This window comes from Dromiciops gliroides, chromosome 2, assembly GCF_019393635.1.
Source record: "Dromiciops gliroides isolate mDroGli1 chromosome 2, mDroGli1.pri, whole genome shotgun sequence".
Classification (NCBI taxonomy): Eukaryota; Metazoa; Chordata; class Mammalia; order Microbiotheria; family Microbiotheriidae; genus Dromiciops; species Dromiciops gliroides.
This window is the reverse complement of record NC_057862.1, coordinates 433,240,867-433,259,752: the sequence shown is the minus strand read 5'-3', so window position 1 is coordinate 433,259,752 and position 18,886 is coordinate 433,240,867. Positions and strand designations below refer to the sequence as shown.

Here is an 18,886-nt window from a genome sequence, read left to right as displayed (position 1 = left end):
TTTCTGATTCTTCTTTCACAACATGACTAATTTGTAAACATGTTTAACATGATTATACTGTATAACCTTTAAAAAAAACTACACTCGCTTCTTTTGGGACACTCCCCCCCCCCCAAAAAAAAAAATTAACCCAGTCATCATAGTTTTATTACTTCCTTAAAGGATACTCAGTATCCCAAAGTAGGAGTGTAGAAGCTAGAAGAGAAAATTTAACCCATTGTTAAAAATAGTGAGGAAGTGATTGTCAGAAGGAAAAGTGAGCAAGGGTTTCAAGGATTGAGGAGGATATGTAGGTACTCTAGTCAGTCACCAGGTCAACATTATGAAGGCAGGAAAATAAAGTGGAAAAGGAGAGTAAAACTAATTTCATGTTGAACAAACAGGTGTACTAGCAAAATAATTTTGTTAGCCATGTCAGCTACAGAAATGGTTTATGAAGTAAAGTATATCAGGATCTATCCCAGAGTAAGATGAAGACTAAGAAAATGTTCTAATCTTAGTAGATATTTTCCTTGTTGGTGGGTTAACATTAAGAGGACTATAAAAATATGCATATACTTTGAATGACTGGATCTATGTTCAGAGCAATCAGATTCTGCCTCTCCCTCTTAACAAGTAAAATCTCTGTCAGCTTGATGGAACTAAAGTTGTATTGGTTTATTGCCAGAAGCCAGAGCAATGGGAAAGACTAGGCCAAGACAGAGGGACTGGAGATCAGGGTGAAAAAATTTCCTCAAGAAAAGAGAGAAAATATCTTGGACACCAGTAGATTTCCACAACCTGATTAACAGAGTCTGTGTCATCTGGGGTGAGCCAGGTTTCAGTAATAACTGATATATGGAAAGAGTGGAAAAGGAAAAGATTTAGGATGAAGGGAAGTTTATTGCCTATGGAACAGGCTCTACACATTTCAGTTGGGAGATCAGGAGGTGAAAGTCGCCTTGTGCTGGCACAGATGGAAATCCTTTCTTTGAGGCAGATGGAAGATACCTATCCTGGCCTCTTGCCACCTCCCTTCAAGGGACATGCTGTACCCAGCTAGAGATGGTAAGCACAGGATGCAATCAGAAAAGCATTTGACTCTTCGTCTCACCTAAGGAGCTGGGCAACATTAATTTCCTTCTCCTTCTTCCTTTCCTCCTCAGAATATTGTCTTCTCCTAAGACTACTAAAATGGAACATAACTACCCATAGACCTTCTATCATTTTAACTTTCCTCTATGACCCTTAAAGATTTTAGATTTGTGAAAAGGAATTTTTCTTATCCCCCATTAATATATAACCAATTTATCCCCACCTATTCCCTTTTAATTTTATGTATACTTTTTTATATTTCTCTTTTTTGTTGTTGTTGGTTTTTGGTGAGGCAATTGGGGTTAAGTGACTTGCCCAGGGTCACAGAGCTAGTAAGTGTTAAGTGTCTGAGGCCAGATTTGAACTCAGGTACTCCTGAATCCAGGGCCAGTGCTCTATCCACTGCACCTGCATTTTTCATGTCTAGTCCTGGTTTCTTCAACAAAAATGCTCAGAAATCCTGGTTTCTTCATCAAGATTGCTCAGAAATCCTATATTTTTAAGGGTCTTTTTTTCTCCCTTTAGAATCATACTTAGTTTTGCAGGGTAGAATTATAGTCGGTTTTTCTGGAAGGGGGAAAATTATAGAATGGGAAGTGCCAAGAAATTTATTAGTGGAAAGCTACTTTGAAATGTCCCTGGCACTGCTTTCCTTAATCCCTGTGGACAATTCAACCAGGAGAGCAGAGAAGTTATAAATGTCATAAAGATACTCAGTTTAGGACATGGGACATAAGCAAATTCTAACCTTGAGGATATTTTGTGTTAAAGTGGAACTTTTGTAACAAAGCAAATACTGTTAAGAAACCCAAGAATTTCCTGATCCAGTATTAGTTCTTATGTTTGCATTCCAAGATTATGTCATTAAAGACAATATATGACATTTGACTGAAAAGAGAGAAACATTGGGAGATATTGAGGAGCTGGAAAGGAAGAAGTAGTTCCAAGAGGTTTCTTAAGGTTGTTGAGGGGTTGAGGTGTGAGTTACAGTATGAGAAATAAGCAGGGATCTGGTAGAGAAGGGAAAGCAAAAGAATTAAGCATGAGTCTCTCCTGGCCTATTATATCTTTGCCACAGTCACCATATTAACCTGCCCTAAACAGCAAGAGATATCATCATACTTTTTTCCTGAGATGATTCCTATCATCTTTATGCACAGATTTGATCAAGTTACTCATCTGCTCAAATACTGTTCCTAGCTCCCTATTGCCTACTTAGTAAAGTTAAAACTCCTTTGTTGAACATTGATGAACCTCCATAATCCAGTGACACCCTACCACACTGCCACCACTGACTTGCCCTGTCCTAAGCTCTGCTTCTGCTGTACATCACACTGCCATCTGACTCCCTGCATTTCTACTTACTCTCTTTTACTCATGTGAAAACTAAGCCGAGAAAGGTAGCTGATATTTATTAAGCACCTACTGTGTAGAAGTTACTGAAATTAAAAGGGCAAAAGTCAAACAATTTCTGCCTTTAAGGAATTTGAATTCTAGTCAAGTATACATTATTAATTAATCAAATATAAATATAAATTTCTATTTGGTCATTTAAAGCTCTTCATTACCTGGCCTCAGCCTACTTTTCTCAACTTATTGCAATTATTTCTCTTTATAAACCCTATCATCCTTCCAAACTGGTATTCTTACTATATGAAACAACATGGCGCTCCATCTCCTATCTCCATGCCTTTGAATTGGCTGCCCCTCCCATGCCTAGAATGAATATCCTCTTCACCACCTCTTAGAATTCACAATTTTCTTCAAAGTTCCCTTAAAACTACCTTCTTAATGAAGTATTTCCTAATTCCCCTAGTTGTTAGTACTTTCCCCCAAAATTATTTTGTATCTAATTGGCATATACATATATACATACAGGTTGGTTCACCATGGTAGGTTTTGAGCAGGCCCTGCTGTAACCTCCCATTTAGACTCAGGAGTGCACTGGAAAATATTTAACAATTGGCTCTTGGGGGGAGGGAGGGGGAAAGGAGTCTGCTCAACACACTTTTAAATTTAATCTGAAATATAGACAATTACTTTCTTAAGTCAAGACAATCAACAAGACAATTAATCAAGGCCTGATTTGTAGCATTTGTCAATTTCCTGGGTATAAAAGTTCACAATGAAAATTTAACAATCAGCTCTCCTGAGCCAGTTTGAGCTGGCTCCATCATGTCCCTGCTTAGAACTGATTGCTATACATTGATAAGTACCTAAGGATACTGAACATAGTAAGAATTTAACTAGGTGGAAGAAAGCAAACAAGGTTGTAAAATTAGAAGACAAGGAGAGTCAGGAAAAAACAAAGTTGCAACATGTAAAATAAATAATCTTCAAGTTCTATATTCCCTATCTTTATAATCGCCTGAGAAAACCCACAGGCTGATGTTGCAACCATCATTTGGAGATAAAAGCTATTTCATCTAAGGATTTATTGCTCCTCTGTCCTGGCCATTTGGTCCAATGATTCTGGATACTATGATCAGCATGTGGGATAATCTTCACTAATGGAAAACAGAGCAAAGCACAGGGAGTCTGTCCACTGACTGAGACTGTTATTGGGTCCAGTCTTGCATCATATATTCTTGCCTTATGTTTGATAACTGATCAGTTGAGTGTAAGGTATATGTTGCCCATGTAGGTAATATGTGTCCCTGTAAGTCTGTCTAGGTATGTTTCAGAGAAATGTATGAATAGATATCTTGAGTCTCTTCTACCCACCCCTCTCCAAGGGAGACTTTGATTTCTTCCAGAAGGATAACAGGAGATTGGCACTATGAGGTTGGCCATTATCCTCTCCTCAGAGGAACGGTACTGGGTTAGAATTCTATATCCATTCCCCTAAATACTGTCAGTCTAGAGGAAATAGTTTGCAGGTTCAAGTCACTCTCTTGATCATTAAAGGGCAGAAAGAAAGTGCTTTAAGTTACATAGCCAAAGGCCTGACTACCTTACTATTAAATTCCAGTTACACGAAGACACATAATAAATAACAAATGCAAATCAAAGAAGTTATACAGATTAGAATGCCCCAGACATTACACAGAGTAAATAAGCTCTCTCACTGGGAACAAAATAATTCTCCAAAGTCTCTAGTATGACAAACTGAATAAGGACATGATGGAGGTTTTAAAGGTAGTCAGTGCCTTTAAATTCCAGCTTCTTCCAGGAGTCTTATCCCCTTCAGGGACTTTTCCCTGAAGAAATACTGGAACATCATATTTCCCATAATGAAGCTGTAAGTCATAAGAAAAAGGATCTCTCCTCTCTCAAGCTCTTACCAACTTTGCCCCTCATGCAGGCATGAAGCATCAAGTAATGAATTTCCAGCAATGATGTGAGTCTTATGCAATTTAGGGCTCAAATCCCTGCTTTACATTTATAAATGATAGAGAGATAGAGATGATAGATAGATAGATAGATAGATAGATAGATAGATAGATAGATAGATAGATAGATAGATAGATAGATAGATAGAGATAGCTGAGAGATAAATAGAGATGGATCTTTATGTGTCTATAATAATAAAATAATAATAGCTAACATTTATATAGCATTTACTATGTGCCAGGTACTATGCATAAATGCTATATAAATATTATTTCATTTGTAAGTATGTATATGCATGTGTGTGTATTTCTCAATAGTTATCCATTGTAAATGGTGGTTGAATGAGTGAATTAATTAACTAGCATTTAATATAAGCTAGACATTATAATAGTTGGAGACACAAAGACAAATGTGACAATGCCCTTGCAAATCTCTTCAAGGAACTTACATCCTATAGGGGGCAACAATATATATACATTTAAGTACATAAAACAAGTATGTGTGTGTATGTATGTGTATATATATATATATTTATATATATCATATATGCACATACATTTTCAGGTGTACATGTGTTATATATACAAATTCATGGGGGCAGCTAGGTAGTGCAGTGGATAAAGTACTGGCCCTGGATTCAGGAGGATCTGAATTCAAATTTGGCCTCAGGCACTTGACACTTACTAGCTGTGTGACCCTGGGCAAGTCACTTAACTCCCATTGCCCAGCAAAAAAAAATTCATGTGTATGTGTACATGTATTATGATATATATATATATATATATATATAATATGTGTATTATATACACATGTAAATGAAAATGAAGCCGTTTAGCCCAGCTCTCCCACAACTACTCCAAAAAAGATCAGACTTCATAGTGATTGAGAAGTTATGTAATGAAAGTATATAATTAAATAAGGGTGAAATCTCTCTCACACACATTCACACTCACAAATCTCCTATACCTAACCATGTGCCCCTGTTGCAAAACACATGGAGGCTCCATTAGCTATGACTTGCCAGAAATAATCCCTCCCGGCCCTGGATTCAGGAGGACCTGAGTTCAAAACTGACCTCAGGCACTTGACATTTACTAGCTGTGTGACCCTTTGCAAGTCACTTCGCCCTCATTGCCCTGCAAAAAAAGAAAGAAAGAAAGAAAGGAAGGAAGGAAGGAAGGAAGGAAGGAAGGAAGGAAGGAAGGAAGGAAGGAAGGAAGGAAGGAAGGAAGGAAGAAAGAAAGAAAGAAAGAAAGAAAGAAAGAAAGAAAGAAAGAAAGAAAGAAAGAAAGAAAGAAAGAAAGAAAGAAAGAAATTAGGGTAAAGGTATGGATTGGGCTCAAGGCTGGAAACTGGGAGAAGATTTTTTTGGGGGGTGGTTGTGTTTTGTTTTGTTTTTCGGAGGGGGAAGAAGGTATTAGATTTTAGATTTAGTAATACATTACATCTCCAGTCCTCCCTGACTCCCTCCCATGTGTGTTGTCTTTCCTCCTTGAAGGAAGGGACTATCTTTTTGCTTGTATTTGTATCCTCAGTGCTTAGTGCAGTGTCTGGCACATAGCAAGTACTTGATAAATGCTTGTTGACTTAACTAACAGGATGCTAAGGGAGGGAATTGTAATCACCCATAAACAGTTTGAAAGACAAAGACTAAGAATCTCAGTTGAGAAGACAGAAAACTTTTGCAGTGACTTTCATTGTCTATAAAACATTTCAATATGACATTCCATAACCAAACAACTATGCTTAAAGCATGAGTTGAGGCTTGATAAGAGAAGAAATGAAGGAGCTCAAGAAATTGCTGCTCACACTCCAGGTTATCAAGAATATGCTACTTAAAAAACAAATATAGGACTTCATTATGAAAAGAAGGAAGTAAAAGGATCTAAAGGGGTAAAGGAGAAACCTGACCTTTATCAATAGGTTGGCAGGCCTCATTTCTAAAACACATAGGGAACTAAATCAAATTTATAAGAATGCAAGTCATTTCCCCACTTGAGAAACAGGCAAAGGATATGAACAGGCAGTTTTCTGATGAAGAAATCAAAGCTATCTATTGCCATATGAAAAAAATGCTCTAAGTCACTGTTCATTAGAGAAATGAAAATTAAAACAACTCTGGGGTACCACCTTATACCTATCAGATTGCCTAATATGACAAAAAAAGAAAATAATAAATGTTAGAGACGCTGTGGAAAAATCAGAACACTAACGCATTGTTGGTGCTGTTGTGAACTGATCCAGCCATTCTGGAAAGCAATTTGGAACTATGCCCAAAAGGTTATGGGACTGTGTATACCCTTTGACCCAGTAATACCACTACTATGTCTGGTATCCCAAAAAGATCATAGAAAAGGGGAAAGGACCCACGTGTACAAAAACATTTATAGCAGTTCTTTTTGTGGTGGCAAAGAATTGGAAATCAAGGGAATCCCCATCAATTGGGGAATGGCTGTACCAGTTGTAGTATTTGAATGTAATGGAGTACTGTTGTGCTGTAAGAAATAATGAGCAGGCAGATTTCAGAAAAACCTGGAAAGACTTAAGTGGACTGATGTTGAGTGAAGTGAGCAGAACCAGGAGAACATTGTACACAGTACCCCGCTAGTAAGTAGCACAGTCAGCATTTGAATCCAGGTTCTTTGAAAATCTCTATCTCTATCTCTATTTCTCTCTATTTCTCTATCTCAGGGCAGCCTGGGTGGCACAGTAGATAGAGTGCTGGAACTGGAGTCAGAAACACTCATCTTTTATGTTTTCAAATCTGGCCTCAGGCACACTAGTTGTGTGACCCTGAGCAAGTCAATTAATCCTGTTTGCCTCAGTTTTCTCATCTGTAAAATGAGCTGGAGAAGGAAATGGAAAACTACTCCAGTATCATTGCCAGGAAAACCCCAAATGGGGGCATGACAACTTGGGTATGACTGAAAATGATTGAATGACAAATATCTATACTGTGTGATAATCAACTGAGATAGTCTTGGCTCTTCTCAGCAGTGCAATGATCCAAGACAATTCCAAAGAATTCATGATGGAAAATGTTCTCCACAACCAGAAAAAAACTGGATTCTGAATGCAGATTGAACCATACCGTTTTTCTTGTTTGTTATTGTTTTTTCCTTTTTTGAGGTTTTTTTCCCTTTTGTTCTGATGCTTCTTTCACAACATGACTAATGCAGAAATATGTTTAATGTGATTGTACATATAAAACTGTGGGGACCAATTTTTAATTGGGGAGTGTTAGCTAAGTGGCTCACCACAATATTGGGGCAAGGAAGGAGATAGCCTCCCTCAAAATAGAGCAGGATTTATTTTACAAGAATGAATTTTTTAAAATGCAAACAAGATTAGTAGGATTAAGGGAAAGGAAATAAAATGGGGAAAGGGAAATTATACAACCTGAACAACACCACTGCCCAGGAATCAGCTAAGAACACACAGCAGTATCCTGTCGCCTTCCAGCTTCAAGCTTGTATGGCAGAAATCCTCCCTTCTTCCCAGCAGACCCCAAGCTGATCACACAGCCCTCAGCCAATTGGCTGACCACTCTGATAGTCACATGACTGCCCTCACTAGGCTTCCAATCATTATAATTTTGCCAGGCCCATGTAGGTGTCAGCGAGTGGTGATGACGTGAGGTGCCAGCACCATGGCTACAAGCAGTGGGTGGAGCACTGTGCCGCCTGCAGAGCCCCCAGGCCAGCATGCGCGCCGAGGTCTCCTCAAACTCCAGCCAAAAGATGGGGCCATAAAAACCTCAAATAACAATTAATTCTTCACATAACCTAAATCAGATTGATTTCTGTCTTGGGGAGGGAAGGGAAAGAGGGAGAAAAATCTGGAACTAAAAATTTCATGAAAACAAATGTTGAAAACTAACTCTACATGCAATTGGAAAACAATAAAATACTTTTATGGTTTAAAAAAAGGTTGGCAGCATGGAAGGAACCATTAAATAAGGTAGAGTGAAGATTAGAATAGTGAATATTAGAAAGGGAGATGACAAGTGGAGACAGTCATCACCTACAGAGTGACTGAACTATTTCCACTTGGTTATTTCCCAATAGTTTGTCAGAAATTTTTCTAACAAACCAGGAAAGATTTAACACACATTTTCCAGGGCATTTATTGACTACAATTGCCCAAAGTTTCTATTTGGTTAATTGGCTCTGGTGCATACCCTTTTTTATCCATGTCCTGCTATTCCTCAGTCATCCTTTGTCCTACTTTCCCTTTATACCATATAGGTAACAGATAAGGGACACTTCAAGGTCACTGACACTCTTATACCAAGCTAGATATGAGACCTGAGAAAATAAATTTATTATTTAAATTTTTTAAATAATTTTTAATGGAGTTAGAAAGGAAAATATCATTGTCTTTACAATGGGTATTGTGAAAAACAAATGCAATAATAGATATAAAGCACTTTGCAAATCTTGAAGTGCTATATAAATGCCAAATTATTATTGTTGTTATTATCCTTAAAGTGCTATATAGATGCCAGTTAATATTATTATTAGCCTGCAGTCACTGGGCCTCCAGTCTGCCTATGACTTCATTCCCTGAGCCCTCCCCTGAATTCTTGCCACAAGGGTATGCTAGTAAATGTTTAACAACTTCAGTGAGGGTAGGGGAAATACATATACACACATTTTTAAGTGTAATTGGCATAATATACATATATATTTAATATGTACATGAGTCTATATTGCATATGTGTTCAGGTTCTTAGATATAGATATTTGTCATTCAATCATTTTCAGTCATACCCAAGTTGTCATGCCCCCATTTGGGGTTTTCCTAGCAAAGATACTGGAGTAGTTTTCCATTTCCTTCTCCAACTCATTTTACAGATGAGAAAACTGAGGCAAACAGGATTAATTGACTTGCTCAGGGTCACACAACTAGTGTGCCTGAGGCCAGATTTGAAAACATAAAAGATGAGTGTTCCTGACTCCAGTTTCAGCACTCTATCTACTGTGCCACCCAGGCTGCCCTGAGATAGAGAAATAGAGAGAAATAGAGATAGAGATAGAGATTTTCAAAGGACTTGGATTCAAATGCTGACTGTGCTACTTACTAGCTAGGTAAATCCCTTACTTTTTCTTAGCCCCAATTTCCTCATCTAGAAAATAAATCAGTTGGACTAAATGTTGTCTAAGGTCCCTTCCAATTCTAAATGATATGACTCCAGAGATAAAAGAAGTTGGTAACCTGCTATTGATCTGAGCCCAGAGCCATGTCCTGGGGACAAAAGATAAACAAATCAAGGATTATCTTTAACATCTAGTATCTTCATCACCACCACCAACACACACACACACACGCACACACACACACACACACACACACACACACACACACACACTACACACGCATCCATTCTCACCCTCTTTGTGAGACCTCTCCTTCAAATAGTGAAGAAATGAGCCAACCTGGGACCAGTGTGTCCTGAGTGCATTTTATGAGGATTGGGAAAGAGCAGGACTGGGGCCTCCCAGGGAGGGAAAGAAGCAGCTTTCATAACCAGACTCCATGCCAGATTCTGACTGTTCTGCTAAGGGTTGAGAAGAGGGCAAAAACAACAACAATGATAATAATAACTTACATTTCTCTACCTTGTTGAGATTTACAAATCACCTTCTTTCCTTTGAGATGGCTAAAATAAATATTATTATATCTATTTTATAAATGATGTGATGGAAGCATGATTTTTCCAAGGCTTTCCTTAGTTCCCTTACTTAATACTGGAAGGAGATGAGTGAGTTTGTCCTTTGCCTAGGGCCAGCAGAAGACACAAGGATCAGTAACCATGTGTTTCAATCAATGGCCTAAAATGTGAAGCATTTCTTTTTTAATAAGTTTTTGATTGATGTCTTCCCTGTTGAAGCATGGCGCCACCAATACTCCCACGGATTTGTGATTTTAGCCAAAGGTAACACCACCCTAGAATATAAGCTTGCTTGTGAAATCTTACAGACAAGAATAATGAAAAATAATGAGCATTTCAATGCCATAAAAACAGTGGAGGGTAAAACAAGATTTAAAAAAAGGTTGGCAAGAGACCCAACTAAGTAAAGTCATCTCAAGGGCATTTAAGAATAAAACTGGAGGGGCAGCTAGGTGATGCAGTGGATAAAGCACTGGCCCTGGATTCAGGAGGACCTGAGTTCAAATTTGGCTTCAGACACTTGACACTCACTAGCTGTCACTTAGAGGTCACTTAACCCTCATTTTCCCACCAAAAAAAAAATAATAAAACTGGAAAGAAGACAACAAACAAAAGAAAAATTAATATTATTTCACGACAAACTCTTTTCACTATCAAAGATGGTGATGCCACCACATTTGGACTCTAACATGATGGTTCCTGATGTGCTACTGGAGCCAACAACATGCATTTTTAAGCACTTACTGTGTGCCAGGCTCTGAGAATACAAAGTATGAGCAAATAGAAAGATAGTCTCTGACCTGACGGAGCTTCCATTCCAATGGAGAAAGACAACTCCTGAAGGGAAACTGAAGAGGGGAGGGAGTGAAAGGTAGAAGGAAGACGTTGTGGAGAGAGAAATCTAGAAAAAAGAAGGAAGGAATTAAGAGGGCTAGCTTGAGGGGCAGCTAGGTGGCATAGTGGATAGAGCACCGGCCCTGGAGTCAGGAGTACCTGAGTTCAAATCTGACCTCAGACACTTAACACTTACTAGCTGTGTGACCCTGGGCAAGTCACTTAACCCCAATTGCCTCACCAAAAAAAAAAAAAAAAAGAAAAAAAAAAGAGGGCTAGCTTGAGCACTTGACTTAAAATGGAAGTATTGGGCAGAATCAGAGGAAGTGGTCACAGAGTTAGTGCTGTTCCAAGATGAGAGGACTGCTGGGACAGCTAAGTGGCACCAGAGTGCATAGAGTGCTTGGACCTGGATTCAGGAAGACTTAAGTTCAAATGCAACTTAGATACTTCTTAACTGTGTGACCCTGGGCAAGTGACTTAACTTCTGTTTGCCTCTGTTTCCCCATCTGTAAAACTGGGATAATAATAACACCTACCTCCCAGAGGGTGAGGATCAAATAAGACGACATTTGCAAAGTTGTTTACAAATCGTGAAGCACTAAATAAATTATTCATATTGTTGTTATTGTTTACTTATTATTATCTTCCAAAGTGAGAAGACTACCGGGTCATGGTGAAGAAGTCCAGGGTGAATCTGTAGTGGAACACAGAGTGAGCATGCTAAAGGAACCTGGAAGACAAGTTCCTTGTCTTTAAATAGTCTTTTTGTCTCCCAGAAAGCTATGTCTGAGTTTCTTAAGTTCTTGGTTATGTCCTAAGCCCATATATCCAAGCTATAATAGTTAGTTGCCCTCTGTTATCCCAGGAATAATTTCCAAAAATTTGATTCTGTAGGAAAGAGGAGATTCCAAACTGAAAGCCAGAAGCTTAGGCCTGGTCCCATTGACATTGGTTTTCCCCGGCTCAATGATCCACTTCTCACTATATCAGGGGAGACAGCCATTTGTCACTCCTATATAGCTGGCCTTATATTTCAAATTAGGTGTCATAAATTCTGGGAAGGGCAAAGGACAAAGCAGAGGAGGGACCAAGACCATGACTGAAGTCTAGTCTGCACTCAGGCCCTCTGACAGGGTCCAGGAAGCTGAATCTATTCCCCATCTCCTAGATGATAACCTACATCTGTTCCTCCAGAATATCAGGGGGTACAATAATTCCATAGGAATTTATAAAACTAATTCCCTGAAAGGATACACATAACCCATAGGAAAGGGGTCTCAAGCAATGATGATGAGAACACTGAATCTCTGCCTGAACCACATGGCAAATAGATCTGGCAACTTGATTTTCAAGATCAGGAAGGGGAGGTGGCTCATCTAGGAAGCAGGCCTATCATAACATGGCACATCATTCTTGCAAATTAGCGTTCACAAAAGGCAATATTATTAGTACCAAAAAGAACATAACCTCTAGTATCCTTGGAACTCTTGGCAAATAGATAATAGTTGGCTGTACATTCCATTAATAAAGGATCTTTATGAGTAATTGGAAAGGAACTTGAAGTTACTCATTGTCAAAAACACCACCACCTCCACTCCCTAACCCTACCAGGCCCAGAAGACATTATAAATTCAGGTAAGTTAAGTGCATGAGACACTCATCTAAACCACCATCAGAACTCTGACTGCTGTGGAAATCCAAGAGACCTGCACCATGAAGATAAATCTTCTGCTGAGCCTGGGGCTGGTTCTAGTTTCTGCCCTCCATGCCCACCAGACTGCATCTGATAAAAAAGCAATAGATATGCAAAAGGTACCGGGGGATAGGGGACCTGAGTGGATTCTTTCTCAACTTATAGCTAAGAAAGTAAAACCTCCAGTCACTGATTAGGACCAGGACAGGGATTGGAAAAGAACTGAAAAGATTATTCTAGTGAGATTATAGGAGAAAAGGAAGCCTCCCATATCTAACACGGCAGTCATGATATTACCTCCTCCATGAAGGTTTCCTTAGTTGCCCCACTAACAATCTCCCCCAATGATAATCTCTCCATCCCTTGAGCTCATAGCACTTTATATTTCTTTTATGTACTTATATTTTTATTTATATTAGTCATTCATGTTACCTATCTTATCTCCTGTACTAGATTGAGAGCTCCTTCAGGTAAAGAACTATGTCATATCCATCTTTGGTAATGCCTCCCACATCAGACATAGTCCTACACATCGTCAGGGCTTAATAAATGGTTGTTCAGTGAATTGTAAATGAATTCTATACTCTAGGCTTCTTCAGGTTGGAGCAAAGATAAAAAGAGAATTTCTTCTGGGCTTTTTCATCAGCTTTCAGGAAAGTGGCATTCAATTTACTTGGCTTCAAGTGAAAAGAAGCGGATAGAGAATGGAGGTGACATGAGGTTTTCCATAGACAGTATTGAAGTGGGTGAGCATGAAGTCACATTCAACTTGTACTTCCGGTAAGTAATGGGGAAAAGATTTCAGGTGCCGGAGTCCCACATAGTCTACTTGCCACACATATATTGTTAAAGGCTAAAATTCTAGATAGTCTGTCTAAAATATCTAATGAGCGGTCGCCAATAAATTATAAGCTTTAGCAAGAGTTAGGCTTTTAAGCATTTATTAAGGAGAATAAGAATTTGGTAGAGAGAGAAAGGCCTACATTCATCTATCTATTAAAGGGAGAGCGTATTTCTAGCTCCCTTCTCCACCGGAGTCCTCAGGCAAAGAGCCCCAGTCAGAGTGCCAGGCTCCCCCTTCTTCCTCCCACAAGCAAACCTCACTTCCTGATGCCAAAGAAAAGACGCATAGTCTTGCCCTCAAAGACCTTCACTTCATGGCGGAGCTTTTCTACAGTAAGTCTCCAGCAGGTGGCATCATTCCAATCGTTACAATATACACATAGAAAAATAAGACCCTGGGAATAAGAGTCTATGCATTTAGGTCTGTGTTTGGGCCAGGACAGTTTTAATCTAACGGACTTGAGGTGGGGGTTTGGTGGAGGGGAAGAACAGAAAGGAAGATATCAGGAGGCAAAATGATCCATGTGGGGAAGATGAGTCATACAAATCTCTTACCCACCTTGATGGTCAGGTCCATGACAATCAATGGCACTAGAAAGAATCCACATTCCACCAGTTAGAGTGGGCTGAAGTCCAGACTTTTTGTTCCAAGGTATTGTTATTTGATTATTTTTTTCTATTCCAGGAAAGATGGAAAATGTTACCCATATGCAATGGTTGCTCATAAAACAGAAAATAATAATGAGCTAAAAGTGGATTGTAAGTATAAAACAAACATTCTCTTGGAGGTTCATCTACCTCCAGTGATAGAAAAGTATAGGAATCCAATCATCAAATCTAATCCAGCTCAACCAAATCAAAAGGAAAAATCCATGAGCTCCAAAATTTATGATTTGAGACAGTTGGCAGGCCTATTTGGAGGATCAGAATGAGACTGAGAAATTAGTCTCTCTCAAAAGAACTATTCATTTCAGGAGTTTTTGAAAAGATGAGACTAATATTTTAGCTCTTTATCCCCATGGCCTAGTACAGAATATTATTGCACATACTGGGTTGTAATAAATGTTTTGAATTGAACAGAATTGAATTGAAGGAAGAAGGACTGTTGTGGGGTTTTTTGGTGGGGAAAAGAGACTGTATTCCAAGAATATGGTATTGTTTGAAGGAGTGGATTAGTTTGAAATTGGCTGAATTGTGTAAGAGGTCCTATATAATGTCAGAAATTCAGGAGACCAAGATTCTAACCCTAAATCTGCTTATTTAATGAGGAAAGATCTGGAGTTGAATTTAAATGATGCCTCTGACACTTAATAGCTGTGTGAAAATGGGTAATTGATTCAATATCTAGAGAGGGAGGATGGTACAGTTAGAAAGAACACTGCCTATAGAATCGAAAGACTTGAGTTAAGATCCTCCTTGTTCACCTTATTAGCCCTGTGCCCCTGGGCAAGTCACTTAGCCTTGTACTGTAAAATGAAGGAGCCGGATTCAATGGACTGAAAGATCTCTTCTGGCTCTCAGACTATGATGCCCAGATCTCTTACCCTTAGTTTCCCCATTCATGAAATGAGGCTAAGTATTCTTTTTTTTTTTTTGCGGGTCAATGAGGGATAAGTGACTTGCCCAGGGTCACACAGCTAGTAAGTGTCAAGTATCTGAGGTTGGATTTGGACTCAGGTACTCCTGCATCCAGGGCCAGGGCTTTATCCACTGCATCACCTAGTGGTCCCCTGAGGTTAAGCATTTCCTACAATGCTAATCTCCTCAGACTCTTGAGTGACTTTGTAAACCATAAAGCATGATATAACCATGAGTTATAATTTAAAATCTTAGAGAAGTCACTTAACTTTTGTGTCTTAGTTTCCTCATCTACAAGATGGGGAAGGATAATACTATCCTTATGTATCTCCCAGAACCTTGCAAGAATCATTAGGAATAACATGGAGCTTGGGGGCATTTTGAAGAGTGCTAAGCTTTGTAGAAGTGCAAAGTATGATTATTAGAATTGACAAGTTAGATGGTGCATATGGTTAAATTAGGTCCTGTACAGTCACTGAGCTAGCCCAGGAAACAACATAGTACATGTCAGTTCTCTTCACTTCTTGACTCGGGGAATTCTGATCTTACTCTTCTGGTGATTTCACAGATGAAGGGGAAAATATTGTCTACATGGAGGAAGCTAATGCAGAAAGCTTTGTTATATTTTGTACATATAACTTTCAGAATGGGACAGAGACCAAGATGTTGGAGCTTTATGGCAAGTGTTCCCCATTATATTCCCAACCCCAACAACATAGCATTCCCTTGTGATTGAAGGGAAAGGTCATAATGTAGAAAGGAGTCCTGAATTAGACATCAAGATATCTGGTTATTACTCTCAGATCTGGCCCCTGCTTAGTTTCATGTCCCCTTCCTCAATATAAGTGGGAATAAAAAAAAACCCTGCTTCGTCTACCTTTAGGGGCTACAATGATAAAGCAAAATAATAGATGCTTTTGTAAACTATAAAATACTATACAAATATAGTCGGTTATTACTGTTTTGAATCCTGGGAAGGAAATGTTTTTTGCAGGATAGGATATACAAAAATAATAATAATAATAATAACATGAATTCTTTTCATAAACTTATTTGCAAATATAAGTGCTTTTCTACTTCTTCTATCCCTTTTCTTTCCCTATGCTTGACTGTTACTCTTTGTCTGTCTTTGTTCAATTGCTTTTTGTTTTTCCTCTTCTTCTCCCTTTCCCTCCCCTACCAACTATCCCTCTTCTCAATACAAATCAATCTCCTTATATTTCATGCCCTACCTACTAGATTTTTGATGCTGAGAGGGTTTCAGCTTTACTTATCCAAAAAAAACCCAAAAATGCCAGGCTAGAAAGCAATGGCAAATGGAATTGATTCCAGCTAAATCTTTATAAGTCATACTGATTTATAAGTCATACTTATTAATCCACAGTCATACTTATTGGAGATTTCAGTATCTTTAAGAATTGTTTGAAAGACATTATCTTATTACCTCTCTTCTCTGATTTTTACCCTTCTAACCCATTGTAAATAAGAAATGCAATGCTAGGGCATATGGCAGCTCTAGACTCTCTTCTGATTTATCAAAAATGATCAGTGAAAGTCTAGAGCCATATTTTCATTCCTCATCCTAATTATAGGACGGAGCAAAATCATGAACGAAAATGTCAAAGGATTATTTAAGGACATTTGCAAAAAATATGGAGTCGAAAAGGATAATGTCATTGACATGACCAAGGAAGGTAAGTTTTGTTTGTTTTTCTGTTCTCTCTTCTTCCTTCATGGGATGGAAACAAGAGAGATTGGACTAAATCATTTCCAAGATCCCCTCTAGCTCTAAATCTATGATCCTATCATCCCATGACACACAGCTCAGGTGCTCTTGTCCTAACTCAGAAAGTACTGTATCTTCTCTGGATCAGTGACAAAGAAAGGTTGTTGCTTGATGATCACTCACGTCTGCTGTTTTACTCCACAGATGAATGCTACAAAGATAAATAGGAGAGTAATCGTCAGGCAACAGGTTTGTGATTTCTGACCTTGGGTCTGTACACTGGGATTTTATGTCCTGAGCTTTGTGACCAGGAGATAGCTATGAATCATGGATGGGATACCCTATTAGGCCATCCAGTGAACATCCCGAGGAGGAGCCTTTCAGACCAAGAGGGACTTGGTGGGTTTTCTCACAGTTTTAAGTGTGCCCTGAACAATGTCCCTCACTCCTTCACTCCTCTACCTCTATCCTTCAGTGTCTTCCCATTCTCTCCCCCCACCTTCACTTCCAGCATTCAATGCCTTATACAGAGCATCCATTCTGTCTAAGGATAGGATCCCTCTTCTTAAAGAGTTTATAATCTGATGGGGGAGATGGGACATACACACACACATGAAAAAAGTAAGAGAGGTATAACAAAACACATACAATGATGAATATAATGGGACTGAGCATTAGGGAAACAGATTATAAAGAAATATTAAAACTCCAACAGAATTAATCAAGGAATGTTCCCTGGAGAAATGAGATTTGAAGGAAGAGAAGCATATGGTTGAAGAATATAGGATACAAATAAAGTCAGAAGTGAGGCAGAAATGTCAAAATTGGCATCTTATTCTCTTTCTTTGGGGGATTACAATTACTCTGGTCACCTCCCAGGTCACCTTTTCCACACATACACACATGTACAATGTAACTGTTAAGCATACTTGGTCAAATGGAAAACTTATTGGGAGAAGGGGGAGTGGATGGCACAGAGAATGGAACAAGACATTTTTTGAAAGTTGGTCCTTCCCCTCTAAGTACTTTTGCAAAGTGAAAAGGTAACATCAATGGCCTGACCCTCTGGAAACTACCTAGTTACCAGCCTCTAGGGAAAAATCAGTTGACTAGCCTTGGAGATGCCCCCTGACCCTGCCTATGGCCACACATACAATTTCTCTAGGTTTTTTTTCTCTCCGGGGATGACTAATACACTTTCCCCTGGACTGGAGTGGTATAATCCTACATAAGAATGCCTCACCTAAATGTCTGTTTTTTGTTTGTTTGTTTGTTCGTTTGTTTGGTTTGGTTTGGTTTTTACCCCTCATCCTTAATTTTTAGTTGTGGCTAGAGCACTGGATTTGAAGTCAGGAAGACCTGGATTCAAATCTCACCTCTAATACTTATCAGCTATGTGATCTTGAATAAATCAATTAACCTCTCTAAGCTTATTTCCCTACCTGAAATATAAGCATAATAATATCTGTTGTATCAACTTCCCAGGGTTGTTTTGAGGATCGAATAAGACCATGTATGTAAAGCACTTGGCAAGTTTTAAGTCACTATATAAATTTCAGTTATTATTATGGCAGAGATACCCAATGACTGGTTGCCTATTACTGTCTCACAGGAACACCCAAGATGTACTTCTCTGACCTACTGGAATCTGCCCTGGCTTCAGAAGAATCATCTTTCAGTTCGCAGATAATCAAATAGTCTATATGACTTCTAGTCTCTCACTCTTCCTCCTCAGGGTCATCCATCCTTCTTTCTCTACCTTGATCCCTGAACGAAACCTTTTCCTATATATGCTCAATAAATGATTCAACTTATTTTATATGTGTGAGTAGGGGAAGGGGTCATATCAAAAAGTAGGAAAGTGGTGGCATTTCTTTCCTAAGGTGATCATAACAGCCCATATTTCTATTTTTTAAATATCTTAAGGTTTACAAAGTACTTCCCTTGTAAGGGAAGTAGTAAAAGTAATATCCCCATTTTACAAATTATGAAACTGAAGCAAAAAGAAGTATAGTTTTTAAAAAAAGATCCCTGTCTTGTATTTAAGTGATCTGACTTCTAGTCCTGAATGTAGTCCTGACAATTATCAGCAACAATAACAACAGCAGCAGCAGAAGCGACAACCCCA

At 38.7% G+C, this 18,886-nt stretch overlaps 1 protein-coding gene across 1 annotated transcript; it reads left to right on the top strand.

Annotated features, from left to right (window-relative positions):
• Positions 1-12,598: 12,598 nt before the first annotated feature.
• LOC122739916 (major urinary protein-like) lies at positions 12,599-18,521 on the top strand. The gene is made up of 7 exons (XM_043981644.1): positions 12,599-12,730; positions 13,258-13,391; positions 14,140-14,213; positions 15,601-15,711; positions 16,625-16,726; positions 16,963-17,007; positions 18,371-18,521. The coding sequence occupies exons 1-6, from the start codon at positions 12,632-12,634 to the stop codon at positions 16,983-16,985; spliced, it is 543 nt and encodes a 180-aa protein (XP_043837579.1). The 5' UTR covers positions 12,599-12,631; the 3' UTR covers positions 16,986-17,007; positions 18,371-18,521.
• The last annotated feature ends 365 nt before the right edge of the window (positions 18,522-18,886 follow it).